Genomic DNA, 27,099 nt, shown 5'->3' on the forward strand with positions numbered 1-27,099 from the left:
TTCCTGCCAGCTATGACAAAGGACTAGGACTTGTTTCCATATGAACACACAAAGACCTAATAACCACAGAAGGGTTGGGTTAAAAGATGGACTAATGCTTACTCTTCAGTGATTTATTTTTCCTCATTTGTTGTCTCACATCTGCTGATAAATCCCATTCTGAAGCCCTAAGCCTTCTCCTGGACCCAGACAGAAGGCAATAGTAAGGTTTTCAAGAACGAGTCTTCTTGTTCACAAAAAACAGCTGACCATATAGACTTTACTAAATCTTTGAACAAAGACAAATTATCAGGTTTTGAGGGCTGGACATGTCAAAGTACATCATTTTTGAGGCGGAATTTAAACATCAAATAATTCAAAAGGAGCTGAGAAGCATCTCTGTATTTCTATTTATTGTCCTCTCCTAATGACAGTGTGGTTCTTTATTGCACATTCTTTTCTGGGGAATTTAATTGCAATGTGTTACCTAGAGAGGTAAATAAACTTTTGAGTAACACACAAAACACAAGTTGCTGAGCAAATCATGGAGCCTTTTTCCCCAAAAGTTTCCTCTGAAAAATGTGTATTTTATGATTGGCTTTTTGCAAATATTAAAATGAATATTATATGTGTTGTGTTAGAAAGTTATGCTGTATTAATTCTCTTAAGTAGTTAAATATAGTTTTAGGTTATAAAAAATGCTACTATGCTATGTAGGATACTTTTTTTAAAGAAAGGACTTGCAGCAGCTAAATCTTTCAGAGAAAGACAATTTATTGCCCTCATATCAGAAGAAACAAACTTCTTCCCACCTTGAAGGCACTGTTAGGATTCAGAGGAAGAAGTTGAGATGACCAGACAGAATCCTGTATTTGAATGGAATTCATGCATCATGTATGAAGTGTATGAATATGCAACAGGCTATGGTTTTTAAAGGTTAATCCTTTGTTAACGGGGGTCCTTTTTCAGGCTTGTTTTGCCCAGAAAAAGGTACCCAGATGTCCGTAACTCTTTAGTTCTATTGCCTCATATTGTCCTAATTCAATTTATACAAATTACTATTACTCTAATTGTATTACTATTTTTATAACCATTTTATTACTATTAAACTTTTAAAATTTTAAGAACAAATGATTGGCGTTTTTCACATTTCCTGTGGTCAGTAGAACTCCCCTGGCACTGACCTATGCCCTGGCTTCCAGCCACCTACCAGAAGAGTAAATGTGGTGTACAAGCTACAAACATGCACAATGGAAAAAGAGCACAATAGGTAGCCACTTAAGTCTCTAATTTGGGAGGATGCTCCACAGTGAGTGCCTGCTGCTGAAGTGCTTTCTTTGGGCTCAGGGTGGTGAGGACACTGTAAGAGGGCTCTTGTGGTTCGTAGGGTTAATGAGTGTCAGTGTGTAAATACTGGTGCAATCCTTCTGCTGAGGCAGGGGATGTTTATGGATGGGAATTTTTCAGCAGCTATAAATGGAAGGTTTGTTTGTTTTGTCTAAGGCACATGGGAAAGGCTTGATCATAACTTTAAAAATTCAATGCTAATGGCTTAAAAAACAAAAATCCTTAGGTTTCAAAGTTCAGCTTACAGTGACATGGCAGAGGTTGTGGAAGGCAGGCAGCAGAGCAGGCAAGCTGCAGCAGCCCAACAAAGGCCGACAGCACAGCAATAGTGGCTCTGCACTTGCTGCAATGCCTGCACGCCTGTGGTTTGCTAAGGAAGCAGCTCACACATAAATCTGTGCTTTTATTGCATTCAAGTCAAGAGGTGCAGCAGTAGATAACATCACCTGTTGGCACAGGGACAGCAAACAGCAGCTTGTACCTTTCTCCTACAAATCCATCTGCCCCAGCTGAATATGATTGACACAGAAGTCACGTACTCAGTCTCATGTATCTCCCCCAGCTGGGGGAGAAAAAAAAATGCAATTCAGGTTTCAGCATTTTTGTAATCCCTCTGAGCCTCCCATTAAATTTGCTCTACTGTGTGGGAAAGGATTAAAGATTCTTTGGGCTCCAAAACACAGTATACAAAAATTAAGTACTTCAGCATGGTTTGTGGTAAGGCAGCAACTAAAGTGTATAGCCTGCCACATAACCCAGAACAGCGAGTTCTCTTTGACAAGTAACACTTGTTGACAGCTTAAAATTTCTGTGGGTAACACATGTCACAGTTGTGTATGGCCTTTGTATTAAATATTCTGTATGCAACATATTTCATAAGAAACTTCAAAAATAATCAGAGTTGTTCATATGCTGTTACTAACTTAGCTCAGAGTGCCAAAAGAAGGAAATATTTGTTGGCAAGGAAAACTTCTGTTCCTTTACGAACAGCTTCATAAATGCTCCCTTGTAATAAATATTTCAAGATTAAAATCAATGTGTTACAAGTTTCAGACAAGGCTGTTTATCAAGATTAAATAGTTCATTTCCTAAAAGGCAATATTATTCACATTTTATGTGAGTGTGAGCACAGATGAGAAATTTTTATTCAAGAGAGGCCAGGATTTTTTTCCCACAAAAAAATGTTAAATGGAAAATGCTAAAAACATTCTTTCCCTGATTTTTTACTACTTTGAGAGCCTGACTTGCTGTTAGGTTTAATTTGCACAGTATTGAATTCTACTAAATATACCATGTTTAGTGTAATTCAGCATCTAGTCTTTTTTGTTCTAATTCAACACTTAAATGTACGAACCATTTGTTTTGTGAAAAGGACACAGAGCTGCTGTGTACCCAGGCCTGAAGGAGAAAGTACGGGCAAGAAAGGGCACAACAGATACTAAAAAGTAGACTCCAAAATCCATACTTTTAAAAATAAACATTGTCTTCTGCTTTCACTACCCTACTTGCATGAAACTTCTTCCTTCCCCATCTCAGCTGCTAAGCCAAGAGCTGTGTGACAACTGACAGCTGCTCATCCAACCACGATTTACCAATGTTATGGGGCAGACCAGAAAGTGCTAAAGAACAAGAGGAGTCAAAGCATCAATGTTGCATTTTTGTCATATTTCGTTTCCTCATTTTGCTTTCCTAGAAAGCACAAATATAGGAGGTCTGAATACCATCTTGTGAACAAGAGGTAGCTCCAGTACATGTAAAATGCTGCTGCTGAACTAACAGTTGAACTGTTTTCCCCATTCATAAAGCAAATTACATTGCGATTCCAAAGGAGCTGGTAAATAGTACTATGCCATGCAATTTATATCTAGGCTCTCCACCTAAAAAGAATAAGAAATACCTGCTGATTATATCCATATTTTTGTTTTTCGTTATGTTTGTCTTTTCATTTTTCTCAACATTGAACCTGCTTGCTTTTTCTCTGTTGTAACTTCTAATGTTATTTTTTGAGACTTTAAATGGTATTCCTCAATGTCATTATTTCAAGATTTTATATGTGCAGGTATTTTATGTACTGGTTATTTTTCTTAAGATGTAGACAAGTGTACTATTTACAAAAAGAAATGTTTAGAGAAAGAAAAATGTAATTATGAAAAAGCTGAATATCTGGGCTATTCAATTCTTGGGGGTTTTTGTGCAGCCTAAATTATGACCTGTTTACTGATGTTTTGGTTTGATTTCAGGTTACCATTGGCGAGATGTATGCCACAGAAAAATTGGTCATTGAGTATCCGATAGACATACAGCCAAGAAAAGCCTCTAATCCTGAAACAACACTGGCCCATCTTCAGCATCCTACAGTGCCACCACGTACAGAAACTGCACCACGTACAGAAACTGCACATGCCCACGTCTGAGCTTGTCATAAGAAATGCCTGAGAGACTGTTTTTGGCAACCACAGTTCTATTTTCTAAAGGGTCACATGTTCTAAGATAAATAGCTGTGATTTATAATAGCATATAAGGTAGTCTTGGAATCTGTTTGCTTGTGTGTCCTATGTGATGGAATAGTTCCTGCTCTATTACAACAATAAAACTACCTGCAACCAGCTACATTATTCTGCTGCTGACATTGTCTCTCACTGACCACGAAAAACATGTTCAGTTTAAAACCCCTAAAGATTTAAAATCCTTCACCCAGTTACTGAGTTTGTATTAATCCTGTTGCACTTAGAAATATCCAGCATCTGAACTAAATTAGTAAGTACATATTTTATTTAAAGTATTAAAACCAGAGATGATCAGAATTTTCGTCTCCTGGACTTTGATACTTACAGATATCACAGGCTGTATTGTGTGGTTTCCTTGAAGAGCATCCCTTGACATTTCAGGAGGTGACATAAAAAAATCACTCGTTCTTTCTTTAGTTTCCAAGAGTTAATAACCAGTCCTACTTTGGGCAATTAACTGATCAGAATAGCAGAATGGAAGACTTGAATTACTGAGCCTTGGGAGCTTTCAAATGTTTTTTCACCACCAAGTCCTTTAATTTGTTGAGTCGAAGCTATTAGCAGAAAGCTAACTTTATCAAAGATTTCCCTTTTTCACAAACATCGTGAATTTTGGCAGAAGAAAAAGAACCTGACTGGAACAGTAACTCAAGTGCTGTAAGTCATGAAGTGGCAACAAGCTTTGCCTAGAAAAAGTGCTCAGCATAGCATTTTATTGATTATTCCTACATCCATAGAAGGCTCAACACTTTTAAGACCACAGATTAATAAAGGAAAAATTTTGATCAGGTTTTGCTCAAAATTTTGCTGTGCTTGAATTTGTTTTCAGTTAGAAATTTGCAGAAAAATTAAGCAGTGCAAAGCTGGCATACCAGAAAAAAAATAGTTTGCTTTTATTTCAGTGAATTGTTGGGGGATTTTAAGTAGAGAAACAGAAGCTCAAAACTAGTTCCACAGCACTGTAACCTTTGAAATCCACCCCTTATTTTTCTTGCTTCACAAAATTCATCTTTGTTTATGTTCTTCTGTGTTGTTCATGCTCTGTGAAAACATTATTAGAGCAGAGTGTCTAACTGAAGTGTCTAATTTAGAACAAACTCCCATTCCTCACTGCCCTTTAAAGTGCATTTTACCATTTTTGACAGTTATATTGAGATGTATAGTAATGTACAGAATAAAATAGTGTGTACCTGAGACTGCCAATGTACCCCCCTTTCAATTTCAGATAAAAAGCAAATACAATAATAATTCTCCCCTTATTAGGTGTATAAGTATTGCAATGTAAATTGCTTTTAGTGAACATTTTATTAAAATGGAATTTAATTATTCTAATAGGTAATATACATTAGATTTTGTATTTGAACAGAAATATCCAGAACCACTGGATAATTAAGTGCACTTAAGTTAATGGTGAAAGTGCAGGGGAAGAAGGATTTGATTGCTCTTTAAGCTTCCAGTGAGCTCACAGAAATGCAGCATCTTACACTCTTAGATGACACAGGCCTGGAAGGGCTGCCAGTTTTATACTGTTAGAAACCTGGTTGCTAAAACAGTACATGTAAAATCCTTGTCTAAAACAGCTTAATTACTGAAACAAGCACTGCATACAATTTCAGGATCTGAAAATGTATGCTAGAAAGCAAAATAAACATATTTATAAATAGAATAGCCCTGATTTATAAAGAGGGACAACTCTATCGATAACTGGTTTTGGTTTTTTTTAATACCTAAATCTGTTTTCACCATATTTGTGAAAAAATAAGGGAACTCTTTCAATGTATAATCAGTTCTTCAAAAATACCTTTCCAGTGAAGTTCTTCAGCATTGTTTCCAACAAGAACACAGCTGTAGATGGTATGTCCTGTCATACAGGTAGGCAGTCATGGGAATGTGAAATGTCTTATTAATTCTTTCCAAAGTATGAAGGAGATTACTTCTCCATTAATGCCTAAAAATTCTGTTGTTAAGTTTTTGTGGTAGATAAAACACTACTGCAGTCCCAGTTCATGGCATCTGCTCCAACCTTCTTTCTCAAGGCTACCACTCAGATTCCCTCTCTCTTACTTCTGCTTTCAGAGGAGCAGTAGTAACCTTCAGGTACATTCTACAGAGAGAACCATCCAGGCGGGGGGGAAAAGTGGTGGTGCTCTGTAATTTCCCTCTGTCCCCAGTCCATACTGCAGAGGGCAAGACAACTGACCTCAGTAAAGCACATATCAGTTCTTATTTGAAATTACTGATCAGCTTATCATATGGTGTTTGTACTGTACTTACACAGTATTTATACATTACTTATTAGAAGCAAGGTAAGAACTCCTCTGCTTCTACAGTCCAAAAGCCTGCGTAACACTATCTAGCTTGTTAACAGGAGTGCAAAGCCAGCAAAGGCATTGTCACTTACTCCTCAAACCCAACAGCATTTTAGGTGCTTGTTCCTTCTTTTGGACACGCCTGTATGTTTCCTTTGCTTGTAACACACATGTAAGTGCATGGTCATTTGGTGTTAATTATGTGCATATCAGTTGTACATGATTGAAAATACCTACAAATATATTTTTCCCTTGCCTGACATCCATTTTAAGGTATTTTGCCAAAACATGCCCAGTTCTGTACAAAAACATAACTTGATAGGTGTTTTATCATTGAAATCTTACAAGCTATGGAAAGAAAATACCTGCTAACCACACCTGGCTTAAGAAGTCGAGCCCAGCTGTAGGCTGGGGTGACTTGAGTGTTGTTTGGTGTCCACTTGCCCTGTTCTTGCTCTTGGCTGGGGCTGTGCTCATCACTGCCAATGGAGAGAGCAGCCTGGAGAGCTGGCACTGTGCTCCAGCCTCGGAGCTGCTGTGCTCTTACAGCTGCACCTTCTGCGCTCCACCAGTTCCGTTTACGTTGCAATACTCATTAAATCTCTCTTGGCACGCTGTCAGAAGCTTTGTTGGATTTTGTCAAAGCAGTGTAAACAACAGGAATAGTTAAAACACAAAGGAATGATCCCATGACTTACATACAATGTTCACTGTTATAAAAAGTATACATTTTTTCCTTAGAACAGAGCTCAATAAATATCTTTGTTAAAACTGCAATATCTTAGCAAAACAGTTTTGCTTTTGTATTATAATAAAAATGGGTTTTTACCGATCTCGACACTTTAGCAAACTATTGACCTCAGCAGTATGAACCAAAATTTGAGTGTGTGCCTGTACTGAAGTTTGTCCTTACTTTTACGGAATAAGCTTGGAAACAGCACTCTGAAAGGAAAAAAGGAACAATTTGATTAGTATTAGTAACTGTTCAAAGGCATTTCTGTTATGTGTTACAACCTCTCAATAATTTTTTCTGCAATTGAAAGCCTGGATTCAAAATGCCCAGCTATATCAGAGGTACAGAATTTCAGGAGGAGAGCAACCCAAGTGAGAAGCATGTGCTTTACATACAGCGTTGAAATAAGCTAAGAAGGATTTTAACTTAGTACTCACTTTTCTCAAAAGATATTTCTATTTTAAAAAAAAGCCTCCAAGTTTCCAGGCATTAAAAGCAAAACTTTTACCCTCTAAAACCAGCAGACAGAATAACTATGGAGAAGCACCAGCTCCTCAACTTTACTTCCTGTAACACAACATAAATGCATCTCTCCTGATTCCCAGCACAGCCCATATGTACGCGTAAACAGAGCCATGAAAGAGCTGTGCTCTGACTGTTTTCCTGAGTTTTCCATAATGATCTACAGTGAAATCCTGGCATTATTCAAGTCAGGACTATACTGTTTGCTTTATTCTGCCGTTCTTAACATAGGCATAGTTATTTCATACTCTTGGGAATATTTTGCTTGATGACCTTTATAAAAAAAGAACTAAGCTGTGCAGCTGTTTAACTGAGTGTTTACATTCCTACTTTTTTCACTATTTTAGAATATAAGAATAGTGCATGAGGCCTTAGTGTGAAAGCAGAAAAAAAAAAACCAGAGAAGCCAGTAATTCTTCCAAAAGCATGTATTTTCTACAACTGTAAAAGGAAAAAATTTGTAACTCTCCAACCTGTTTCACAAACATACGCACCTTCAAAAAAATTCCACAATTTACAGAGGTAATTAAATATGTTTTGCAAGAGATGTTTCTTTCTAAGCTACTTACCTTTTTTTTGCTGTTAAACCAGTATCTACTGAAGCTTTGCAAGAGCGGGAGATGATGGTAATTAGTGCATTCAAGTAACTACTCTTCTGTGTTTGGGAAAAAGAACTATGGAGACCTGTGAAGAATGTACAGGCTTTCTATTGAAAGAGTACACCCCATAAATATTTATAACAGTCTTTGGCAATATGCTAATCCAAGGCAAGTAATTTTCCCTCTCTCAGAAAGAATCATGAAAAAACAATTAAGGTGATTTAATTGCTGCCATGCACAGACAGCAGATTTTGAACTCTTGACAGATGAACATTCATCACAGTGCCATGTTATCCTAACCCCATAACACAAGACTCTGAACAGAATGGACAATTAAACCTAGATCATTTCCCTTACCTTCCTGCAGTACTTTGGGCTAGATCCAAATCCCAGCGAAGCCAATGGGAGCAGAAGCCAGACTTTCCAAGTACTGACTGAAAGCTCCAATTTTAAATAAAACAGAAGTAGTTTTCATGCAAGCTTACAGATCTTCATGGCACCAAAGTAAATTTAGCTTTACAACCCTTTCCTGAATCATTTAAATCTGAATTTAAAAGAAAGTGTACATGGCAAAAAATTGCTTAAGGAAGATTTACCTTTTATGTCCTTCACAGTTACCCCTACAGAGTTTCAACTATATTAAACTTTCTTCATTTATATACACCTATAAAACCGTTTGGCAGCTATTCGTACCCTAAGTCCTTAATCCGTGGTGGGGGAACAGAAATCTGCATAAAATAAAAATCTTTGGAGCTGGAGTTTTTCCAAAAGTGCAATAAATCTTAAATTTCTTATTTAGGTTAGGGGAGGGAGCGTGTTTATGAGAACATCTTCCAAAAGCTATGCTTTGAATCTTTATGAAATACATTAACAGTAATGCAACCAAACAGAAAGAGTGCCTCACTTAACATTTCACTCTACTGGCCTTGAGATTTTAATGGAATTAAAATTTCTTCATTTGATAATATTCCTTTGAGAATAATGTTGCAATTATGCCATGTGTCTCAACCTATGGTCAGGAGCAGGAGCCCTGGGATTCGCTGATGGGGGCTTGCAAGCCTTTGGTACACACATGGTCCAGTTGGATTTTTACAACTGCTGCCCAGTGTAATCTTTGATAAAGCCTTGCTTTTCCATAGCCCTCAGGAACCTCAGCTATGAAAATACAGACGACTGTGAGCAGGCTGTCTTTGAACCCTACTTTGGAAATCTATGCTTCTGTAAAATCCTAAGAGCAAAGAAATGTACTGGCTATCAAAAAGTGAGTAAGTCTGACTCCCATATAGAGGTTTTCTCCTTCTTTTCACGAAGAGTAATTCTCAATAACAAATAAAAGCACTTCAGCAGGTATCAAAGCACAAAAATGTTAATTAACGCAATTGTCAATTAACACAACACAATTGGCAGGATTTTCAATTGGCACTGATTTTCTGAAGCGCTCACAAGATTTTGCTGCCTAGCCTCAGCAAGTACTTTCTTGCATTTCGAATTTCAGGTCACACATCTAAAAAGCACACAGAAATGTCACATGTTCTGGATGTCAATGTTTACAGTGGACCAGAGAACATTTCCAGGCCTCTATCAGTAGGCACAGCTAGCCAGCATTCTTCGTGATACCGCCTCTGCCCAGGCACCAGAATATGGCTGCTCCTTTAAATTCTGTTAGGGAGAGATCTCTCCCCTCCTTTTTCTGGCGGTGTTTCCTTCTTCTCTGAGGCAACTAATAAACAAAGCACAGAATAAGGAAGGGGCTACAGAAATCCCAATTATTATATTTAAATGAAGGATCAATCTTGACACTACACTAAGAGCACATTATTTCATTTATGCAGCAATCTGAAGAAAGGCTGATTCATACCAGGTTATCCCATGTAACATCCTGTAATCCTGTAATGCATGACAAGTTAAAACAAACTCGTGTAGGGGAACAGCAGAGTTCACTATTCTCCCTTAAAAACTTTTTGGCGAGAGTTCACATGTAACATGAAGGACAACAGTACAAACTTCTGTTTGCATGCACAGAGCTCTCCCTCTGTGCGTTGTCAAAGCAACTGATACAGTGTAACAGTGAATGGTTTCCCGAGGAATTAAACACCTCCTTGTCTCTGGCTGTGTTCTCACACTGTGCTGTACGTGCAGGGTGTTTTGGGAGGAGGGAGGACAGGCTGTGTCTCAGCAGCAGTGTGCCTGTGAGCAGAAGTGCAGCACCTTTAGCCTGAAGCTCCCTCTGCTTCCCGTCTTTCCCCCAGCAGACTCTCTGCTTTTAGCTCTGGGTCTGTTCCAGCCAGCTCAAAAGGCAGGTTAGCTGTAGGCTTGAAAATATTCTCAAGTGTATGGGGAATCTTATCAAGAAGCTATTTTTTCTAATGTTGTCACGATGGCCTTTAAAATGTTTTGCATCTTCAGAGGAAATGAAGACCTGAAAAATCTCTCACTGTGCTCTGTTTCAAAATAGGAAAATGACATTCCATGGTCTTACTGAAAACCACGCATCCATGTCAGAGCATTTTCTGCATTCTGGCAATTGTTCTTCATTAAGCAGAAATAACCCATATTTTGAGATACTGTATCAAAAGATAACAAGAAGAATCAAAAGTTGTAGAAGAGCCCCAACAAAACTTGACCATAACCTACCTACTTTTTACCTATGCTAGTAAAACTTCCTCACGCCACAGCTCTGCTGAGGATGCCTGTCACAGACTCAAAGGGTGGTTTGGCTCATGCTCTGGCAGGACAGCAGTCATTTTCAGCTACAGCCCTAAACATTGCTTACAGACAGGATCATCCCTGGTCAGGACACACATTCCACAGGTTGCAAAACTGTGAAGCCTGCTGTTACATTTTGCTAAAAAAAAAAAAAAAAAAAAGGGGCTGGGGAGGAAAGTAAGTGTAATGGTGAGCTCTATGGCTTTTTTTAAAACTTTTTTTTATTCTTACAAACCCATTTGCATTGGTAGTTTTTGCTTAATTTCAAGAGTTGGGACACCAGTAGTAGTCAATCTCTAGGCTTGCAGTGCAAGCGTGAAGACCATAAAATCAATTCAAGTGTCCAGCGCCATAAAGTCCAGCCGTGTGCACAACAAAGTCCTTTCCCAGCAACATACAAATACAGAAAAATATGTAGCAAAAAAGCTGAATAAATTATAAATACTTGAGAAATGTGGTGCAAAATGTAACATAAGGAGATCTGAACTAAGGCACTTGTTTCCATTTGTTACTGAGGACACCCTCTCTGTGTGGCAGCGTCACTCCTCAGTGAGAAGGGTCATCCAAGCCAGACCCAAATCTGAAAATTCAGAACCGTGTATGAGACAAACACCAGCTTTCACTTCACAGTGCACGACTCAAAGGTGTTACCAAAGTTCTCCTGATAAACACAGCATCAGCAAGTATTTTAACTCCTCCTTCGTCCCGGTTTTAGACTCGTCGGTTGTGTGAAAAGAAGTCACCGGTCTATTTTAAGCAAAAACCTTTCTGCACAAGTCCCTGTTGGCTGCTATTAGCCAGGCGGGATCTCCATGTGAGCACGGTACCAAAGTGTGTTGAGTGACAAAAACCAGGGCAGCCCAGTCCAGCCCCAGATCCAGCCCCAAAACAGAGCGCCTGCTGTTCAGAGCTGCCGCAGCCGTGGCAAAGGTAGGACGGGCACGCAAGCCTGTCACGGGTTTGACAGGTGCTCACCACAGTGAATCGTATTGTTATGGAGTCCATTGAACTAAAAGAAAATAACAGAAAAAGGACAAAGCACACCATTGCTGTCGCAGTACTGTGTCTTTCAAATGGATCTGCGAACGGGAAAATTGGGATCCTAATTTATATCTGTAGCGAACACCCCACCAAGTTTTCACACGAGTGCTCTTGACTAATCGGGTAAGTGGAGTCAAGCCCAAATCAAGACCTCAAAAATTCACTTCAAGAGGGGAAAAGCAGAGCCCACGCTACTCAGTCTTTTCGCTCTCTCTCTCAAAAAATAAAACAAAAAATACAAAAAACCAAAAAGGAGAACAATTCCACAAGCCACAGCAATGCGAGCCTACGCACATCCATATTTCGCTGGCAGAAACTGAAGCTCCTGCTTAAAAACCACCAGACTTGGGGCAGTCTCCGGGCCGGGCCCTCGGCGCGCTGGCCGCGTCCCTCCCGAGCCGGGCCTCGCTCCGGGCGCGGGTGCGGCCTCGCCGGCCCGGCCGGGTGCCGTGGGCTCCGCTCGCCCGGCCGCCGTCAGTAGCGGGGCGCGGCGGGGCCCGGCGGGGCGGCGGCGGCGGGGCCGCCCCCGGGGCAGCCGCAGCAGCGCAGCGTGTAGTTGCGGCCTCCGTTGTTATCCCAGAACTCTCCCTGCGGGCTGCGGTAGCGGATGGCGAAGTGCAGGGCCGAGCCCTCCCGCAGGCTCGGCGGGACGCACAGGGTGAAGCCGTAGCGCTCGGCCGGCGGCTCGGGGGGCAGCGGCGCTGCCGGGACGTCCACGAAGGAGAGCCACTCGTTGAAGGTGTAGCGCACCGTCACCTCCCGGGGCCCGGGGCCGCCCAGCACTCGCACCGTGCCCCGCACGTCGGTGGGCGCCGCGGGCCGCCCCAGGCGCTCCAGGCAGACGCGCTGCCGCCGCAGCCTCTCGGCGCTGGGCTCGCCGCCGTCGGGGAAGTCGGGCACCAGGAGCAGCGCGGGCGGCGGCGGGTCGGCGCCGGGCGGCGGCGGGTCCCGCTCCTCTCCGGGCGGGCTCTGCAGGTGCGACAGCGCGGCGGGCGGCACCTGCGGCTCCTCGGCGTCGCTGAAGTGTTTGACGCTGGCGAGGCTCAGCCCCAGCGAGTCGGCGAACTGCACCCGCTTCTTGCACTTGCCGCAGCAATCTTCGCCCGCCGCCGCCTCCCCCTCGTCTTCCTCCTCCTCCCCCTCCTCCTGCCGCTGGCCGGGGCCGGGGGACGGCGGCCGCCCGCAGCGGCGCAGCTCCAGCAGCACCAGCCGCTCCCCCGCCGCCTCCCGCTTGCCGTCGCGGGGCACCGTCGGGGCCGCGCCGCGGAGCCGCCGCTCCTCGGCCGCCAGCTCCTGCCGCGGGCGTGCGGGGCTCGCCATGGCGGGGCGCCCCGCTGGGCCCGTCCCGGCCGCCCAGTGCCGCAGGCGGACGGGCCGGCACCGCTTTATCCGGCGCCCCCGCCGCAGGCCCCGGGCTGGGGGCGCGCCCCCCCGCCGGCCCCGGAGCCTCCCCGCGGGGCTGGGGCTGGGGCGGGACCTCCCCGGACGGGCAACGCGGAAAGAGCCGCGACGGGCGGCCCCGCACGTCCTCCCGCCCGCCGGGGGCCGCCGTTACCAGGGCGCGGAGCAGCGAGCAGCGAGCTACGCTGCCGGCTTTACGGGCTTGGAGGAGACACGGGCAGCGGGGTACCCCCGCCCCGCACACCCAGGCTGAGGGGCTGCTTCGTTACTCCTTTAATTGATTATTTATTATCATCATCATCATCATCACCGTCGTCGTTATTTAGGCTTCCACTCGTCGGAGGTTCAGCGAAGAAAGAGCTCGGAGGGTCGGGAGCCCCCCAGGTTGGCATCACCCGGGAGTTCTGTCCGTTCAGGGAACGGGGGGCGGTGGGAGTGGAGCGGCCCCTCGGGAGCAGCCTGGGCGCAAGAAGGGCTGGGTGCTGCCCGTGAGCCGCTGCCGGGAGTACGTGAGACCCCCGCTCTTGTGTGTAAATCACATCCCACCCATCCTAACTGCAGAGAAAATCTTTGAGACCAGAGCTCGAGGACAGAACCCCAAAGCTAAAACAAACTCCAAAGGCATTAACTTCTTAAAGTACGCTGTGTTTTGTAAGCCAATCTCTTTTTTTTACCCACATTCGGTACTAACTATACTGTTACTTGTGTAAAATCAAGTGCAAAAGGCTCAGGAGGCACACACTTGTGCACAAACACAGAAGGCTAGGCTATCTCCAAAGTTTCCAATTAAAAACAGAAAATCAAGAAGGGAAAACAAAACACAGGCATCATTGCCCCTAAATAAATAAAGAGAAGTAGTAGCCCTCAGGTTTTTTTTCGTAGGCCTGACACATAGGAAACAGCATCCTTATAACAACGTTTTTATAAGTAAGATGAGGTCCGTATCAGAGAAGCTTCCAAACATGGTTCTATACTTTGTGCGTGCCACAGCTATTGTCTGGGGTGATTTGCATGGATGATTGCAAAAATACTACATTATTAACTTCCTCCATTCTTTTTCTTATGGAAGAGACACCAAAAAGCATATGCAGACAACCCAGCGCTTTCTGAAGCAACATACTCCCACTATGGATTTAGCAAGGAGGTTTTTTGTTTGTTTTGCATACGTTGTTTTATTTTTAGCATCAGTCTGGTTGCCAAAAGGCAGCCTCCCAGTGTGAGTGAACACACTGCAGTTCAACTGAGTGTGCAGTCTGGGTCTCACAGAGGAATGAATGTCAAAGCAGGAGAAACATCACCAAACAATTTTCCTAGCAGACACTGCTGTGAGGATGTTCTTGCTACACCTTGATGGAAGATCTGCACAGCGAGCAGTTCCTTAGGAGTGCCAGATAATCTGACTGCCTGACATTTGTTTGGTGTTTGGTTTAGGGCACTGTAAGAAGAGGAATGAAGGACAAACATCCTGGCTGGCACCCTCTGTGCTGACGGAAAACATGATGAGCACCAGTTTGCCATCAGCTGGTGATCACCAGCTCTGCTGGGAGCTGCCACGTTCGGCAGGCTGTTGGCTAAACCCTTAATGGGAATGTTCCTTTGCCTTGTCTGCTCCAAGGGAGCTGGGGTGCCACCATTTCAGCTCCTTGAACCAACCAGCCTCAGCTTTATGGTGCTAAACCACAGACCATGGTCCTGAGTTCCTCTGTGGTGCAGGGCAGGAAGGAGGAACGCAGTTGTCCTGTTCCCGGACATGGCAGCAAAGGTGCTGGTGTCACCTGTTTGCATCTTCACTCCCAACCTACTGGTGTCTCTAGCAGAGCAGTGAACGGAAGTTTTGGGTATATCCCAAAGACTCTCCTGTTAAATAACATTCACTGTGGTGAAAACAGTTTGCAAGCACTTTCTTACTCGTGCCTGGAAGTGACACCTCCTCACTCGCCTGTCTAAGGCTTGTGGCACCTCAAATCAGCAAGCTGGAAAGAAGAAAAATGAGTAGATAATGTGTAGAATAAGGGTGCTTAGTACTTAAAATATGTTCAAGAACCCTAACCTAAAATACAACACCGTTACTTTAATTTCTTGAAGCGCTATCTATTATATGGTGAGGAAGCAGAAATAAAGAAACCATCCCTTACTTCCTCATGTGGAAGCTATCCCAGCTTGCCAAATCATTAACAAATGTTTTAAGCAGCAAAGGAAAAAATTGTGCCATTTGCTCATAAGGCAAAACCATTTGGACTACTAGAAATTTCAGAGTAATGTGAAAGGTTTAAGCAAAATAAGGGACAGCAAAAAGAGAAAACAACTGTAAATATTGATAAGAGTTAAGTAATATGGTAGCAATTAATACACATTTCTTATATGTTCCATAACTAGGAGACAGGCCTGCAAAAAGAACTACAATTCATAGAAAATAAGCAAAAGCAGTTAAGCCAACATGAATCCATATTGGAGGATGATAATTAAAATCAGGCAATTAACAGCACGCAAACTCATATTTTAGTGGGAATCAGTTGCTGCCATTTTGAAAGGAGTAATTTATAATCAGATAAACCCTTAGAACAAATGTTCAACTACACAGCAAACCCTGCCAGAGGACATTAGTTAAGGAGGCACTTAGTGTTCTCTCATGTGTTTTAAAATGGCTTCTCCTAAAAGAATGGTGCAAGCCAGGTCTCAAGTACTATTTACTACATTTGCTATTAAAGAAAATGTTGTGATAAAAGCTGAGGGATTTCTTAGTAAAAGAGAGATTGCATTATTAGCAGCCATGAGGCTTTTTGCATTCCCTGAGCTTGGACCAGATATTATTAGGGTTCTCAACTACACACAACGGGGATCAACACAGCACTTTCTTTCTTCTTGTTTCACAACAGCCCACCTTGACCCCATCCTGCAGTCAGCACACACATTTTGCAAAAGCATTTGCATCCTAAGATGATTATTGAAAATGACATTTTAAAAAGAGAGTGTGAAAATCACTGGAAAGCAATCCCTGGTATTGCTTTACAGATCTCACTATGATTGCATGGGAATGTATTTCTCAGGAGTCATTAGATCAGGGATTTTCGGTTGGAGCTGTAGTTGGTATGGAGCTTGATAAATTGGTCAAGCTGCTTGGACTGATAGTTGTTGTCATTTGAACAGAAAATGAATATGAAAATTTTGTTTGCAGACACCCACAGTCATGTAACTGGAGCAATCTGTGGATTCAACTCAACCACACAATGTAAAACAGAAACCCATTAAAATGCTGTTCATCATTTCTTTTTTAAGGCACTTTTAATATTACCTTCAACTTTCAAAACCAAAGCTGGCAGATTTTCCAGTTAGGCCAAGGTAAAGTATTCAATTTTTTGGATGTACCTAGTTCAAATATGCAAGATGTTTCCAATTGCCTACTTATGTGTTAGATCTCCCATGACAATAGCTTGTCAGAAAATGTGAATGAGTCATAACTCCTAAGCCCTATGAAACAATTTACAGGGATTTAGAAATAGGCAGGGATTATCACAGTTCACACACAAAATTAATACCACCTTTTTCAAATGCTAGCAGCATTTGTTGAAACAATATTCTTGCTTTGCTTTGAAAATTATGTAGCCCTTTATCCTGGTTTTAGCAATCATGTTTTTTTGTACAAAAATTCCAGGAAGCATATTATTAAGTTCCTCAATTATTAAAAAAAAAAAAAAAAAAAAAAAGACACTCCCTACCCCATATGAAATTCCAGCTTCTCTATGTTTTTATTAAGGATTGGATTTTACTTTGTCTTTGAGGATGGTCAAACACTGAATGAAAAACTCAGTGGGTCTATGCAATATGAATAGAAATTATTCAGAATTTAGATGATTAGACCTCATTTTCTTTTTTATGCAGGAAAACCAAGCAGCTGTACTTCAAAAAGGCTTTCATTAGGTCCATAATGGGAAAAGTACTGAAATGGAAGCAAATAGAGGGAAGTGATTACTTTAATTTCCAAATCTTAAATACAAATATTTAAATGCAATTTATGCACAATGCCCAGCAAGCAAAACCCTTTAGAATTTTGAGTCTCTCAGACAGCACTTTTAGAGATCTCTGCTGTATAGTTCTTTTGTGTCTCAGCAGACTTTTATCTGATGCTCCTAATGAGATTAAATGCATGAAAATACACTTATTCAGTTTTTCTGAACTACAGTAATGGCTCTGTTTCCTATAGTGATGTTGAATATCCTTTTCAATTACTAATACCAAGTCTTTGGCAGTAAGGCAGGGAATGTCTCCTCATTTGGGTGAGATGCTGACCTCCCTGAAGGTGGAATTTTGTCACTGATTTCAACTGATCCACGATTTCCCTTCATCTGATATAAAATCACAACCATTCTTCATTACAAGTAAACATATAGTAATGGCACAAAGGATTCTAAATTCAGAATGAAATTAGCATTAACTGTGACAAAACCGTGTTGCACAAAATTTTCCCATTCACTAAGATTTCAGAAGTATTTCGTTGGTCTTGGGTTCATAAGGGTGTCAAGATTGGTTTAATACCTTCTGTACTTGTAAGGTATTTATCTAAACTTTCTGTGTTCATATGGTACACTGAAAATCTTAGGCCATTTGTCGATCTTTTATTCAGCAAATTATATGGTGATTAAAACCCCCTCCCATGTGCAAGTTGTCATCCTGCCTTCCTTATAGATTGTTGTTGCATTTCAACCGTTTAACTCAAATAAACAGTCTCTGAAAAGGAAAAGTTTCGATTACCAGTGAGAAAAAATGGTTTCAGCTTCCAAAGGGTATTCACAGCATAGGAGTTGAAAAGGGTTTTGTTTTATGGGTTTTGTTTGTTTTAATGTGGATCTCCAGAAAGTTGCAGAACCGCATCTCTTTCAAAAGTTTCTGATGAACACTAGGATCCAGGTTCTCACATGTAAAACCTCTATGTTTATGTGGGGTTTTGTTTGGTTGTTTTGGGATTGGGGTTTTTTTCCAATCTCGGAAAAAAATCATTTGATCAAATTCTTGCCCTACATTATGCTAGTACACTGCTTTGGACTTCAGTGGGGAAGAAGCTCAACCTTACCCAGAGTAGGTCGATATAAAGGGCATTCTACCTCCACAACTATTGCTAAAGTATTAAAATAATTAACTTTTTTGCTTGCCTTATTTCTTAACTTGCTCGATTTTACTCCCACCCTGACACCTAGCAGCCTGCATTTGGAAAACACAACTCAATGTCTTCTTAGAATTCTGTAAGGAAACTTATTCAGACAGAAGATGTTTACCTCTTGTCTAAGGACACTCAGAAATTCCAAATGCTTGACAAACCCTCCAAAATTAAATACTGGAATGGATATAAAGCATGACAAAACAACACGTCTCTAGATCCCCTTTTTGAGTTGTCAGGGCATGAACATTACATGTCTGAGTCATTAGATTTCCGACCCCTCCTTTTTCCCCCCTTTACAGCATTAGATTTTTTTACTCATTGGAAATGCAACACGAAAATGGAAAACAACATGAACTTGTACCCACATTAATTCTGCTTTGTCGTTTTGTGTTTGCCTTTGTTACAAGCAGCAAGGTGCGTAGCTCACTCAAAATCAATAGTGGCTGAACTCCCTTGGTCTCTCCCAGGACAACAGAATTTGCCAGCTGCTCCCTCCAGAATGTGCCAGAAGGACCCTCTTGACGTCGGCTGGCAAAACCTTGCTGGTCTGTGGAGCTGTGTTTGACGTGGCACAGAGGAACCCTAACCTGACCTCATCAGTGCCGACACCTCCCCGTCCTTTGGGAAAACAGAGTTGGGCAATCTGGCCTGTTCTAGTGACTCCTGGCAAATGCAGGCCAAGCTCTTCGGTCCAGCAGTCACAGCTGGGTAAGCTGTGCGTCGGTCCCAGTTCTTGGGTTAAAACGGGAATCGGCTTCCAAGCAACCTTGCTGTATAAATGCTACATTAAAATTTGTCGGCTTGAATGTGTGTTTTTTAAGATTGTCAAAAGAGGAATGAATTCAGCCCTGTCTCTCTGCATTTTCCCAGGCTACCTCAGTTACAGTCAGTTCTCAATAGCTCAGCTATGACTCCAGATAGCAAGACAGGTATCTGATAGAGTATATCCTGTAAAGAGAGAGAATGCTCATCACAGTCATTTATATTGATTCTCATGACTTATGAACGTCACAACTTCATTTGATGTACATATAAACCAGCGACTAGGAATCTGTAACACAATACAGTACTGCTAAAAGCACACAAGGAGACTTCAGAGTTGAATTTCAGTGAATAAAAGAGATTATGTATAGATTATTAGGGCTGGATACAGAGAGATTTGCTTTTCTGAAGGATGTTAATAGTTCTTTTACAGTAAGAAAAAAAAAGAGCAGAAATATGTGCTGCTTTGATATTAGTGTGCCATTCTAAGAAGCGAGCCTGTACTTGAAAACTCTCAAGTTCATGAACAAGAAAAAGGACTGCATGATAGAGCCTAAGCCTGTAAAAGCAAAGGACTGGCACAACAGCTGTCATTAACAGTACACAAATAAAAATTGCTGAGGTAGCCATCTATAAACGCAGAGATGCTTCGTCCTGCATCACCAGAAGTAAAAATAGAAATACAGTTTTCTATTTCATCTACTATAAAAACAGGTAAAGTCCCACAGTTCCAGGGAGTTCAGTTCCACAGCTTCAGCACCTTCAGCAGGAAAGGCAGAAAAGAGGCTCCATCTGGTGGTGTGGCTGATTGTCATTGCTTTTCAGTTTTGTCTGATTGAAATACATTCCTCTCCAACAACAAAATGAAAAATTGAAATAACATGTAGAAGATCACCTGTCCTGCAAATGGAACCAGCACTATCAAACACTTTAATAATCAGAAAACATTCTAAAACCAGAACTTTTTATTTGAAGCAAATCAGAGTTGAAGCTTTTCAATAGAAGCCACACATGATCCTGTCAGGGTAGTAATCTAACAAACATAAAAGGGTGCATTAGCACACTTCAAGAGGTGACCTGCTGCAACCTGGGGTTGGGAGAAAAAAAGGCAATCACTGGTTAAAGGATGAAGGATATAATAATAATAATAATAATAATAATAATAATAATAATAATAATAATAATAATTAGTGTTGTAGTAGTAGTAGTAGTAGCAAAGAATTGTTGAGCAAACTCTAGTGATGCTGGTGGTCGGGTAAAATGATTTGACCTAAGCTTCCAAGTAATTTTAGCAAGTATTTAATTCTAAGTATCTGTGTCAGCAAAGTCAGTGCTTTGTGGGATTGGGAAACATGTTCACAAAAGTTGATGTATAAAATGTTATAAGCATTGTAAAGTATGATGATCATTATGTAGATGATACTAGGTGGAGCCACTGAAGTTCTATGCTTACTTTCACACACAAATTCATGTGTGCTACTGCTCCTTCAAGAATCCATGGCAATTTCTCTCAAGTCATGCTCCTAGTGCAAGTTTGTGTTAAACAACAGCAATTTTAAACACAGATTATCCTGCAAACTCAGGTAAATAAAATATACTTTGTCTACTCCTTTGTAGTGCCCACATTTCAATGGGCAATATGCTGCATTTCATCAAATCAATGTATCATTACTTTTATACTAAATAGTAGAACAGAGCCTAGTTTTAATTACCCACCAAAAAATCCATGTTAAAAGAATGATGGGAATACAGATTCAAGCATCAATACACTGAAAATTGCCTGAAGTCACATTGCCTTTTTAACCTTAAAGCAGCAATGCAGCCCTTTTTTTTTTTTTTTTTTTTTTTTTTGAGTCCATCATTAAGGTTACAGCCTTTAATTATGCATCTTTAGGCCATTTTTCTTTCAGAACTGTCTCGTTAAGCACACAAGATAGACAGCTACTTAATGGTGTTGTCGCTGCTTTCCTCCACATTGCTCAAAGTGTAGCTGCAGGCCTGACTTATTGAACAGTATTCCAGTCCTGCTCTGGAGATGTGATTGGATTTCCTCATGGGATCCTCCATTGTGCTCATCACCACAGTATCTTCAAGTGCTTCAGAACCAGTATATTAGTGTGAGATGAAATATTCCTGATTTTTAGCATTAGAGAGCAGAGCTGCAGAGAGGTCAAGGTAAAAGGTGTTCCTTTACTGTAAGTGCTCATTTTGGAAGTGGGCAGCTTGACTTTTGAAATGGCTTGTGAGAATAGAGGATTTTTCATGCACTCAGCACATCACTCCTTTTGATTTCAGCTAGAGCTCAGTACCTCTGAAATCTGACTGCTTGGGTTATTGGGGTAGAAAATTAGCAGTGTGCATTAGGTAGCCAAGTTAGTTTGAGCAATTTGCATAGCACTGCCAGGTGCTTAATGTCTGGAGCAGCAATGAAATTTAGTCCCTTTAGGCTAGAAAATCCCTTGCCTCTGTGGCAGGACCATCCTTTCCCTTCTTGCATTCCTTGTAATTTGAAGAAAATTAAGTCCAAGTCCTCCGGCCACGTAAGTTGTATGTGATCATGACATTAAAACATTACCAAAGGATGTTTTCATGATTCATATCACCATGAATTGGAATTGCAACCTTAATAAAATTATTTTAGACTTTTTGTTCCTACTGGCTTGGCACAATTCGGGGCAGTTCCTTTTACAAGCCATCTGCAGATAATACATAGTTCAATACATTTTTATACAATAAATATTTAAGATTAAGTTTAGCAAAATATGTTTCCTTTGCTGGTATCTGGACTAGTAATCTGCTGTAACTCTGTTTCTGTCTCTGTTTTCATATCCAACTAAAACAAAAAGACAAATCCCATGTCTCCCATTTGTTTTCACTCCCAAACTGAGGAGACATTTAAAGGCTGCTACTTCCACGGGTCAGTACATCTCTTCTAATGTCTCTGTAGTGTGATAGACTGTGAGTGCAACCTGATGGTGCCAAAAAAATGTTTTTGTCTTTTTACTCCATGAAGCAGAAGGACTCACTTCAGTTTGAAAATACTTCAAGAGGTCACACTGTAAGGAGTTCGAAAATAATTCAATTAAAAGAAGACACTTTGTTTTCAAAACAAAGATGTTCTTGAAGAAGAAGTGGTGCCATTCACACCATGCTCCCTCTCCCATCCAAGAAACAGAAGTGCCTGAGCGCAGTTAAAGGGAACAGAAAGTTTTCACTGCCCTGTGTTACCCTCTGCCCAACAGCAGTGAGTAAATCACTGCCCACTCATCCCACCGGACTCATGGCTTTGATTTCTGGTCATTAAAGTCCCTCTCCTGTACATACCACTACTTCCTACTCACATTAGCAGTACTGCCCAGACCCTTTCCATCCAAGCATTTAACTTGCAAATCTAAGGATAATGCAACAGCATCAAGATTAGCCAGACTAGTCTTAGGGAACCAATCTTTTGAGCCCTTAGTTATCTTTTGAATTATTAATCAGGCTGGAGACACAAGGAGGAGCAAGTTAAAAACCAGGGGGGATTAATGAATTGATGAACTGAGCAAGACTTTTAGGAGCAATGGATTAATTTTCATCGTGAAAATTAAATGGATTCAGTGATTTTAAAAAGCTAAATTACCTCAAAGACCTATTTCAGGAGTAATTTTCTCTCCTCTGCAGTTTTCTTTTTCTTGCTTGTTGTCCTTGAAGATTGCATTTAATTTCACTTCTTTTTATTAGTTATCCTAGTAAATGCAGAAAAAAGGGCATTTCTTATTTCTCCCACAAGAAGGATGCTTTCTTTCCCGAACAGATATCACTTCCTTTGCATTCCAAGAGCAAAAGATTTATCTTGGCCAAAGGCAGAGTGTTTTTGTTTAACTGTGATGCCTGTCTTACTTTGAAATTTGAAGATTAATGACTCTGTGCAAAATTCTTTGTCTCTTTCCTGCCATATGTTCATGGAGGTGTCTTATCACTATGGTTTACAAATGAATCCATGTAGTTGTCATTTCTTGATTCATGTTACAGGACAGGAAGACCCATAAAGTTTTGTCACTCCCCTGCAACGAGATGCAAATTGCCTTCTTTATTTTTCACATTTACATGCAGTGGATAAAAGCAGTGAGGTGGTCACCTTTTAGTGTGTTCTGCGGAGAGCTCTAATTCTCCAGAAAACCAGTGAAGTCTAAAAGTTTGAGATGCCATGTCTTCACACTGATCCAATCTTTGCTGTTTGCTTGATTTAATGGATGGTACACTTTCTTGTCTGGATTTTCTGCCTAAAACAAAATCCAGGCATGTACAAGGGTTTGCCTGTTCCTTAATGTGCTCCCAAACAAAGCAGCAGCTACAGGAAGAAGTTAATCTGAGTGCAACCTGCTGGAAGGCAGAATACAAAGACACAACTACTAAAGATGAAACTGATTTTTCTTCTCATCATTGCAATCACCAGCAGATTTTGTGTGAATGGGTTGTGCAGGCAAAGACCTACTTGCAGTGGCAGAGCTTTTATTCAAAATTTTTTTCTAACACTTAGGTATGAAAAAATAATGGAGGAAATTTCACATTTTGCCCAGTTGTTTGGATGAAACTGCATTTATAGAAAAGAGAATTGCTTTAAATTCACCAAAATTTAGGATTAAACCAAATCCACAGATTGCTGTTCTTTCAAAGTAGAGTTTTTAATATTTAATTCGAAATATGGGCTTAAAAAAAGAAATGCTAAGACCTCAGAGTCATTCTGGACAAAAGAAGAAACCCTAAAAACTCAGAAGATTAAAAAAAAACAGTATATGAGAATATGAGTATGAACATTCTAGGGAAGAAAAATAGAAAAAGGAAAGGAGACTAGAACAGGCTGCTTGCATACATCTTAAGTCTGCAGGAAAGGTACTTGGGAGGGTTCCAGTCTTCAAAATCCTGGGGACCAGAGGGAAAAAATAACCCTCTGTAGTTATGGCTTGAATTCACATATACATACACACTTCCATGTCATACTCTTACCTGTGCTCCTGGCTTCTCGTACTACTCTCATGTGTTTGTAGTCATGTATATGTGTGCATTTACCTAGATGGTTAACCTTCACATGGACTTTTAAATACTTCCTGAACAAAACTTGCTTCCATTGTTCCTATGAGCCAGTTTAACATCAGCATAGTTGGAAGATGAGGGCAGGGAGAATATTTTTAGTGTTCTTCTAGGCTGAAATTTTGAATCTTGCTCAAATGGATTAAATGTACAAGTCTAATTTTAAACTTTTGGCAGTGCCACTCTGATCCCTAAACATTTAGATCTTGCTGAAAATACTACTCTTACCAAGGAAGGTGGATTTGCTTTGTTTGTGGGTTTGGATCCCTTTTTTTCATCTTGGGTTATTTTAAATACTACACCGTTTCTGTTGCTTGATTTCCTGGGTGATATTAGGGAGAGAAATCATGACTGCAGGCACTCCAGCAACTGCTTTTTGAGAAGCTGTGTGCAGGCAGGGTGGCTGAGGCAAACTCCATCCAGCCATAGAGAAAGAGGCTTCCAGCTGGCTGAGAGAAGGCTCCTCTCCCCGTGGCTTTCCTCGTCTGCTGCTGCATCTCCAGCTTTGCTGTGCTTGAAGCCAGCAGCCACGCGGCTCTGATGCTGCATTGCAAAAGGGTGGTTGACATTTTACTGCACTAAAACTCACAGTGCCAACCTTTGGCACCCATCCTTGGTGGAAACAGCCACAGCCAGCCCCACACAAGATTGGTGTGAAGTGCAGCACGGGACCTTTTATAATTTTGGGGTGTCAGAGAAACAGTTTAGTGAGAGAAAAATACCAGTGGCCTTGCAATCCCAATACTTATTAATAATATGCAGTAATACACAAAAGATTGAACAATAGAAATATTACTAATTTATTACTTATTTATATATAATATAATATAATATAATATAATATAATATAATATAATATAATATAATATAATATAAATAATTAGATTATGGTATAGTATAATATAGAAATAGAATATATATTATATACCATACAGTATATATACTATATAATACATAGTATATATTATATATAATATAAATTGTAATTACATTTATAATTAAATTATATTTATATAATATATAATATATTATCTATAATATATTATATAATATATATAATACATATAATATTATATATATTTATATATTTTTATATATATATAAATTTTTTATTATTATTACTACGACTACTAATTTATTGGTAGAAATGGCAAATCCTCTCCTTGAAGCAGCCTGGAAGCTTGAGCTGTGACAGGAAGGAAGCATTCTGCACTGATTTTAAGAGAAAATGGACCCTACTTTTAAATTTCTGTTCCACCTTTTTTCTTTTTTTTTTTTAAGATGTGGACAGGAAGGAATGCTTAGTTATATTTTCTCTTTGCTTTGCATTCTGTATCTTCATGATGGTGCATTAAAGTAACTGTGTGATCTGCAGCAATCCCAGGAGCAGCATTAGTGTTGCTAGAAGTAAAATGTTCTAAGGATATTATCAAGACAATTTCTGCAGGGACAATTAATACCCCTTATCACACCGGCCTATATAACAGGGAAAATTATGTACAGATTGAGAACAAAACTGCTAATACGAGTTTAACACCATGTCATGGTTTGACCAGGAAGGAGTGGGAATTCTGGGAAGCTGTGGTCAAACCAATGAAGGTTTTGGGTTTCATACTGACACCTGGTGTAGCCAGTGGGGATTGGACACACCTCCGAGAATACACAGGGGTTAAAAGCAAGGCACTGCCCTGGCACTTCCTCTTTTGGACATCGTCGGGCGAAGAGGTCAGATCTCTCCCCCCCGTCCAGCCCGCTGCTGCTGGGCGGGGGAAGGGGCCGGCCATGCGGTAGGCCTGGGGCCTGGACAGAGGTGGGGGTTGAGGGGGCTTTCAAGGATGGAAGGGTGGCGGAGCCCCAAGAGACATCGAGACATCGGGCAGCCAGCCCCCCCCCCCCCCCCCCCCCCCCCCCCCCCGGAGAGAGAGAGCCGGCGGCACCGAATGTGATGGCAGCCAGCCAGGAGGAGAAGGGGGGAGGAGAGAGTGCCCGGCCGGCCGCAGCAGCAGCACGTGTGGGAGTATCATCTCGTCCCAGGACAGACAGAGACTGAAAACTTTTAACCCTTTCTTGCATGACTGGGGCCTTGCAAAAATGCTAATCCTCCTCGAAGCTGAATAAGAAGGGAGATGAGAGATGAGATGAGATGAGATAAGGACTTTGGCCCGGAGATTGTGGAGATGATTGGATGGGGAGAGATGATTTGGAGTGGCCTTTTGGCTGGACTTTTTCTTGTAGCCATGGACTCAGTTGTTCCTGTGACACAGACTGCATTTAGGGGGAGGCAGTGCCTCAAAACCAGGAGGGTTCATTCGTGAGGACCCCCCGGCCCCAGGGGGTTGGAAAAATATGGGGGGGACAGTTGTCCCAAAAGCAGAGACTGTGCCTTTTTGGAGTGAGACAAGGCATCCTTGAAAGACCACCCTAAAAGCAGCTCTGGCCATGTCTCGGTGGTGAGAGCACTGGGCATGGAAGGAACATGTCACAAGCGGCAAAAGGACTTTTTTTTTCCCCCGGGCGGTGCCGAAGTGACAAGGAAGCATCCGAGGTTTCAGTGTGTTTCAGAAGCCTATGGAACAAGAAGGACTCCTTTCCTCTTCATGAACTGCAGTTTGAGTATACTAAAGTGTTGTGCCGGGCTGGGCAGTTGGGGTTTTTGAGAGAATGTATTGGATTGGGAAGTCAGGGAGTGGGGAGGAGGAAAAGTGGTTTTGTAAGGTTTTCAATTTTTTTCTTTTCCTTATAGTCTTCCCTATTTTTCCTGTAGTTTTAGGTAATAAAGTGTTCTTATGTTTAAGTTGAGCCTGTTTTGCTTATTCCTGGTCACATCTCACAGCAGACACCAGGGGAGGCATTTTCATGGGGCACTGGCTCTGTGCCAGCTCAAACCTTGACACACCATCATGTTAATTGATTTTTCAGTCTGAGGGGAAATGGTGTTTGTTACTGTTATGCCAGGAGAGGAGAC

At 41.3% G+C, this 27,099-nt stretch overlaps 2 protein-coding genes across 2 annotated transcripts in view; one reads left to right on the forward strand and one right to left on the reverse strand.

Moving 5' to 3' along the window:
- LYRM4 (LYR motif containing 4) overlaps positions 1 to 5,027 on the forward strand; it is an 88,642-nt gene extending 83,615 nt beyond the window's left edge. Inside the window, exon 3 of the mRNA XM_064705342.1 lies at positions 3,567 to 5,027. Coding sequence (XP_064561412.1) covers positions 3,567 to 3,740 — 174 coding nt within the window. The 3' untranslated portion in view covers positions 3,741 to 5,027. The remainder of the gene's footprint in view (positions 1 to 3,566) is intronic.
- A 2,680-nt stretch (positions 5,028 to 7,707) lies between these two features.
- On the reverse strand, positions 7,708 to 13,106 carry PPP1R3G (protein phosphatase 1 regulatory subunit 3G). The gene is made up of 2 exons (XM_064705341.1): positions 10,938 to 13,106; positions 7,708 to 10,560 (listed from the first exon to the last, which is right to left on the reverse strand). Exon 1 carries the CDS (start codon positions 13,061 to 13,063, stop codon positions 12,218 to 12,220), a length of 846 nt encoding a protein of 281 aa, XP_064561411.1. The 5' UTR covers positions 13,064 to 13,106; the 3' UTR covers positions 7,708 to 10,560; positions 10,938 to 12,217.
- Between the last annotated feature and the right edge of the window lie 13,993 nt (positions 13,107 to 27,099).

This window comes from Zonotrichia leucophrys, chromosome 2, assembly GCF_028769735.1.
Source record: "Zonotrichia leucophrys gambelii isolate GWCS_2022_RI chromosome 2, RI_Zleu_2.0, whole genome shotgun sequence".
Classification (NCBI taxonomy): Eukaryota; Metazoa; Chordata; class Aves; order Passeriformes; family Passerellidae; genus Zonotrichia; species Zonotrichia leucophrys.

Bases quoted from the DNA above. Each gene is read 5' to 3' on its own strand.
- PPP1R3G (XM_064705341.1), bottom strand. From the start codon at position 13,063: ATGGCGAGCCCCGCACGCCCGCGGCAGGAGCTGGCGGCCGAGGAGCGG.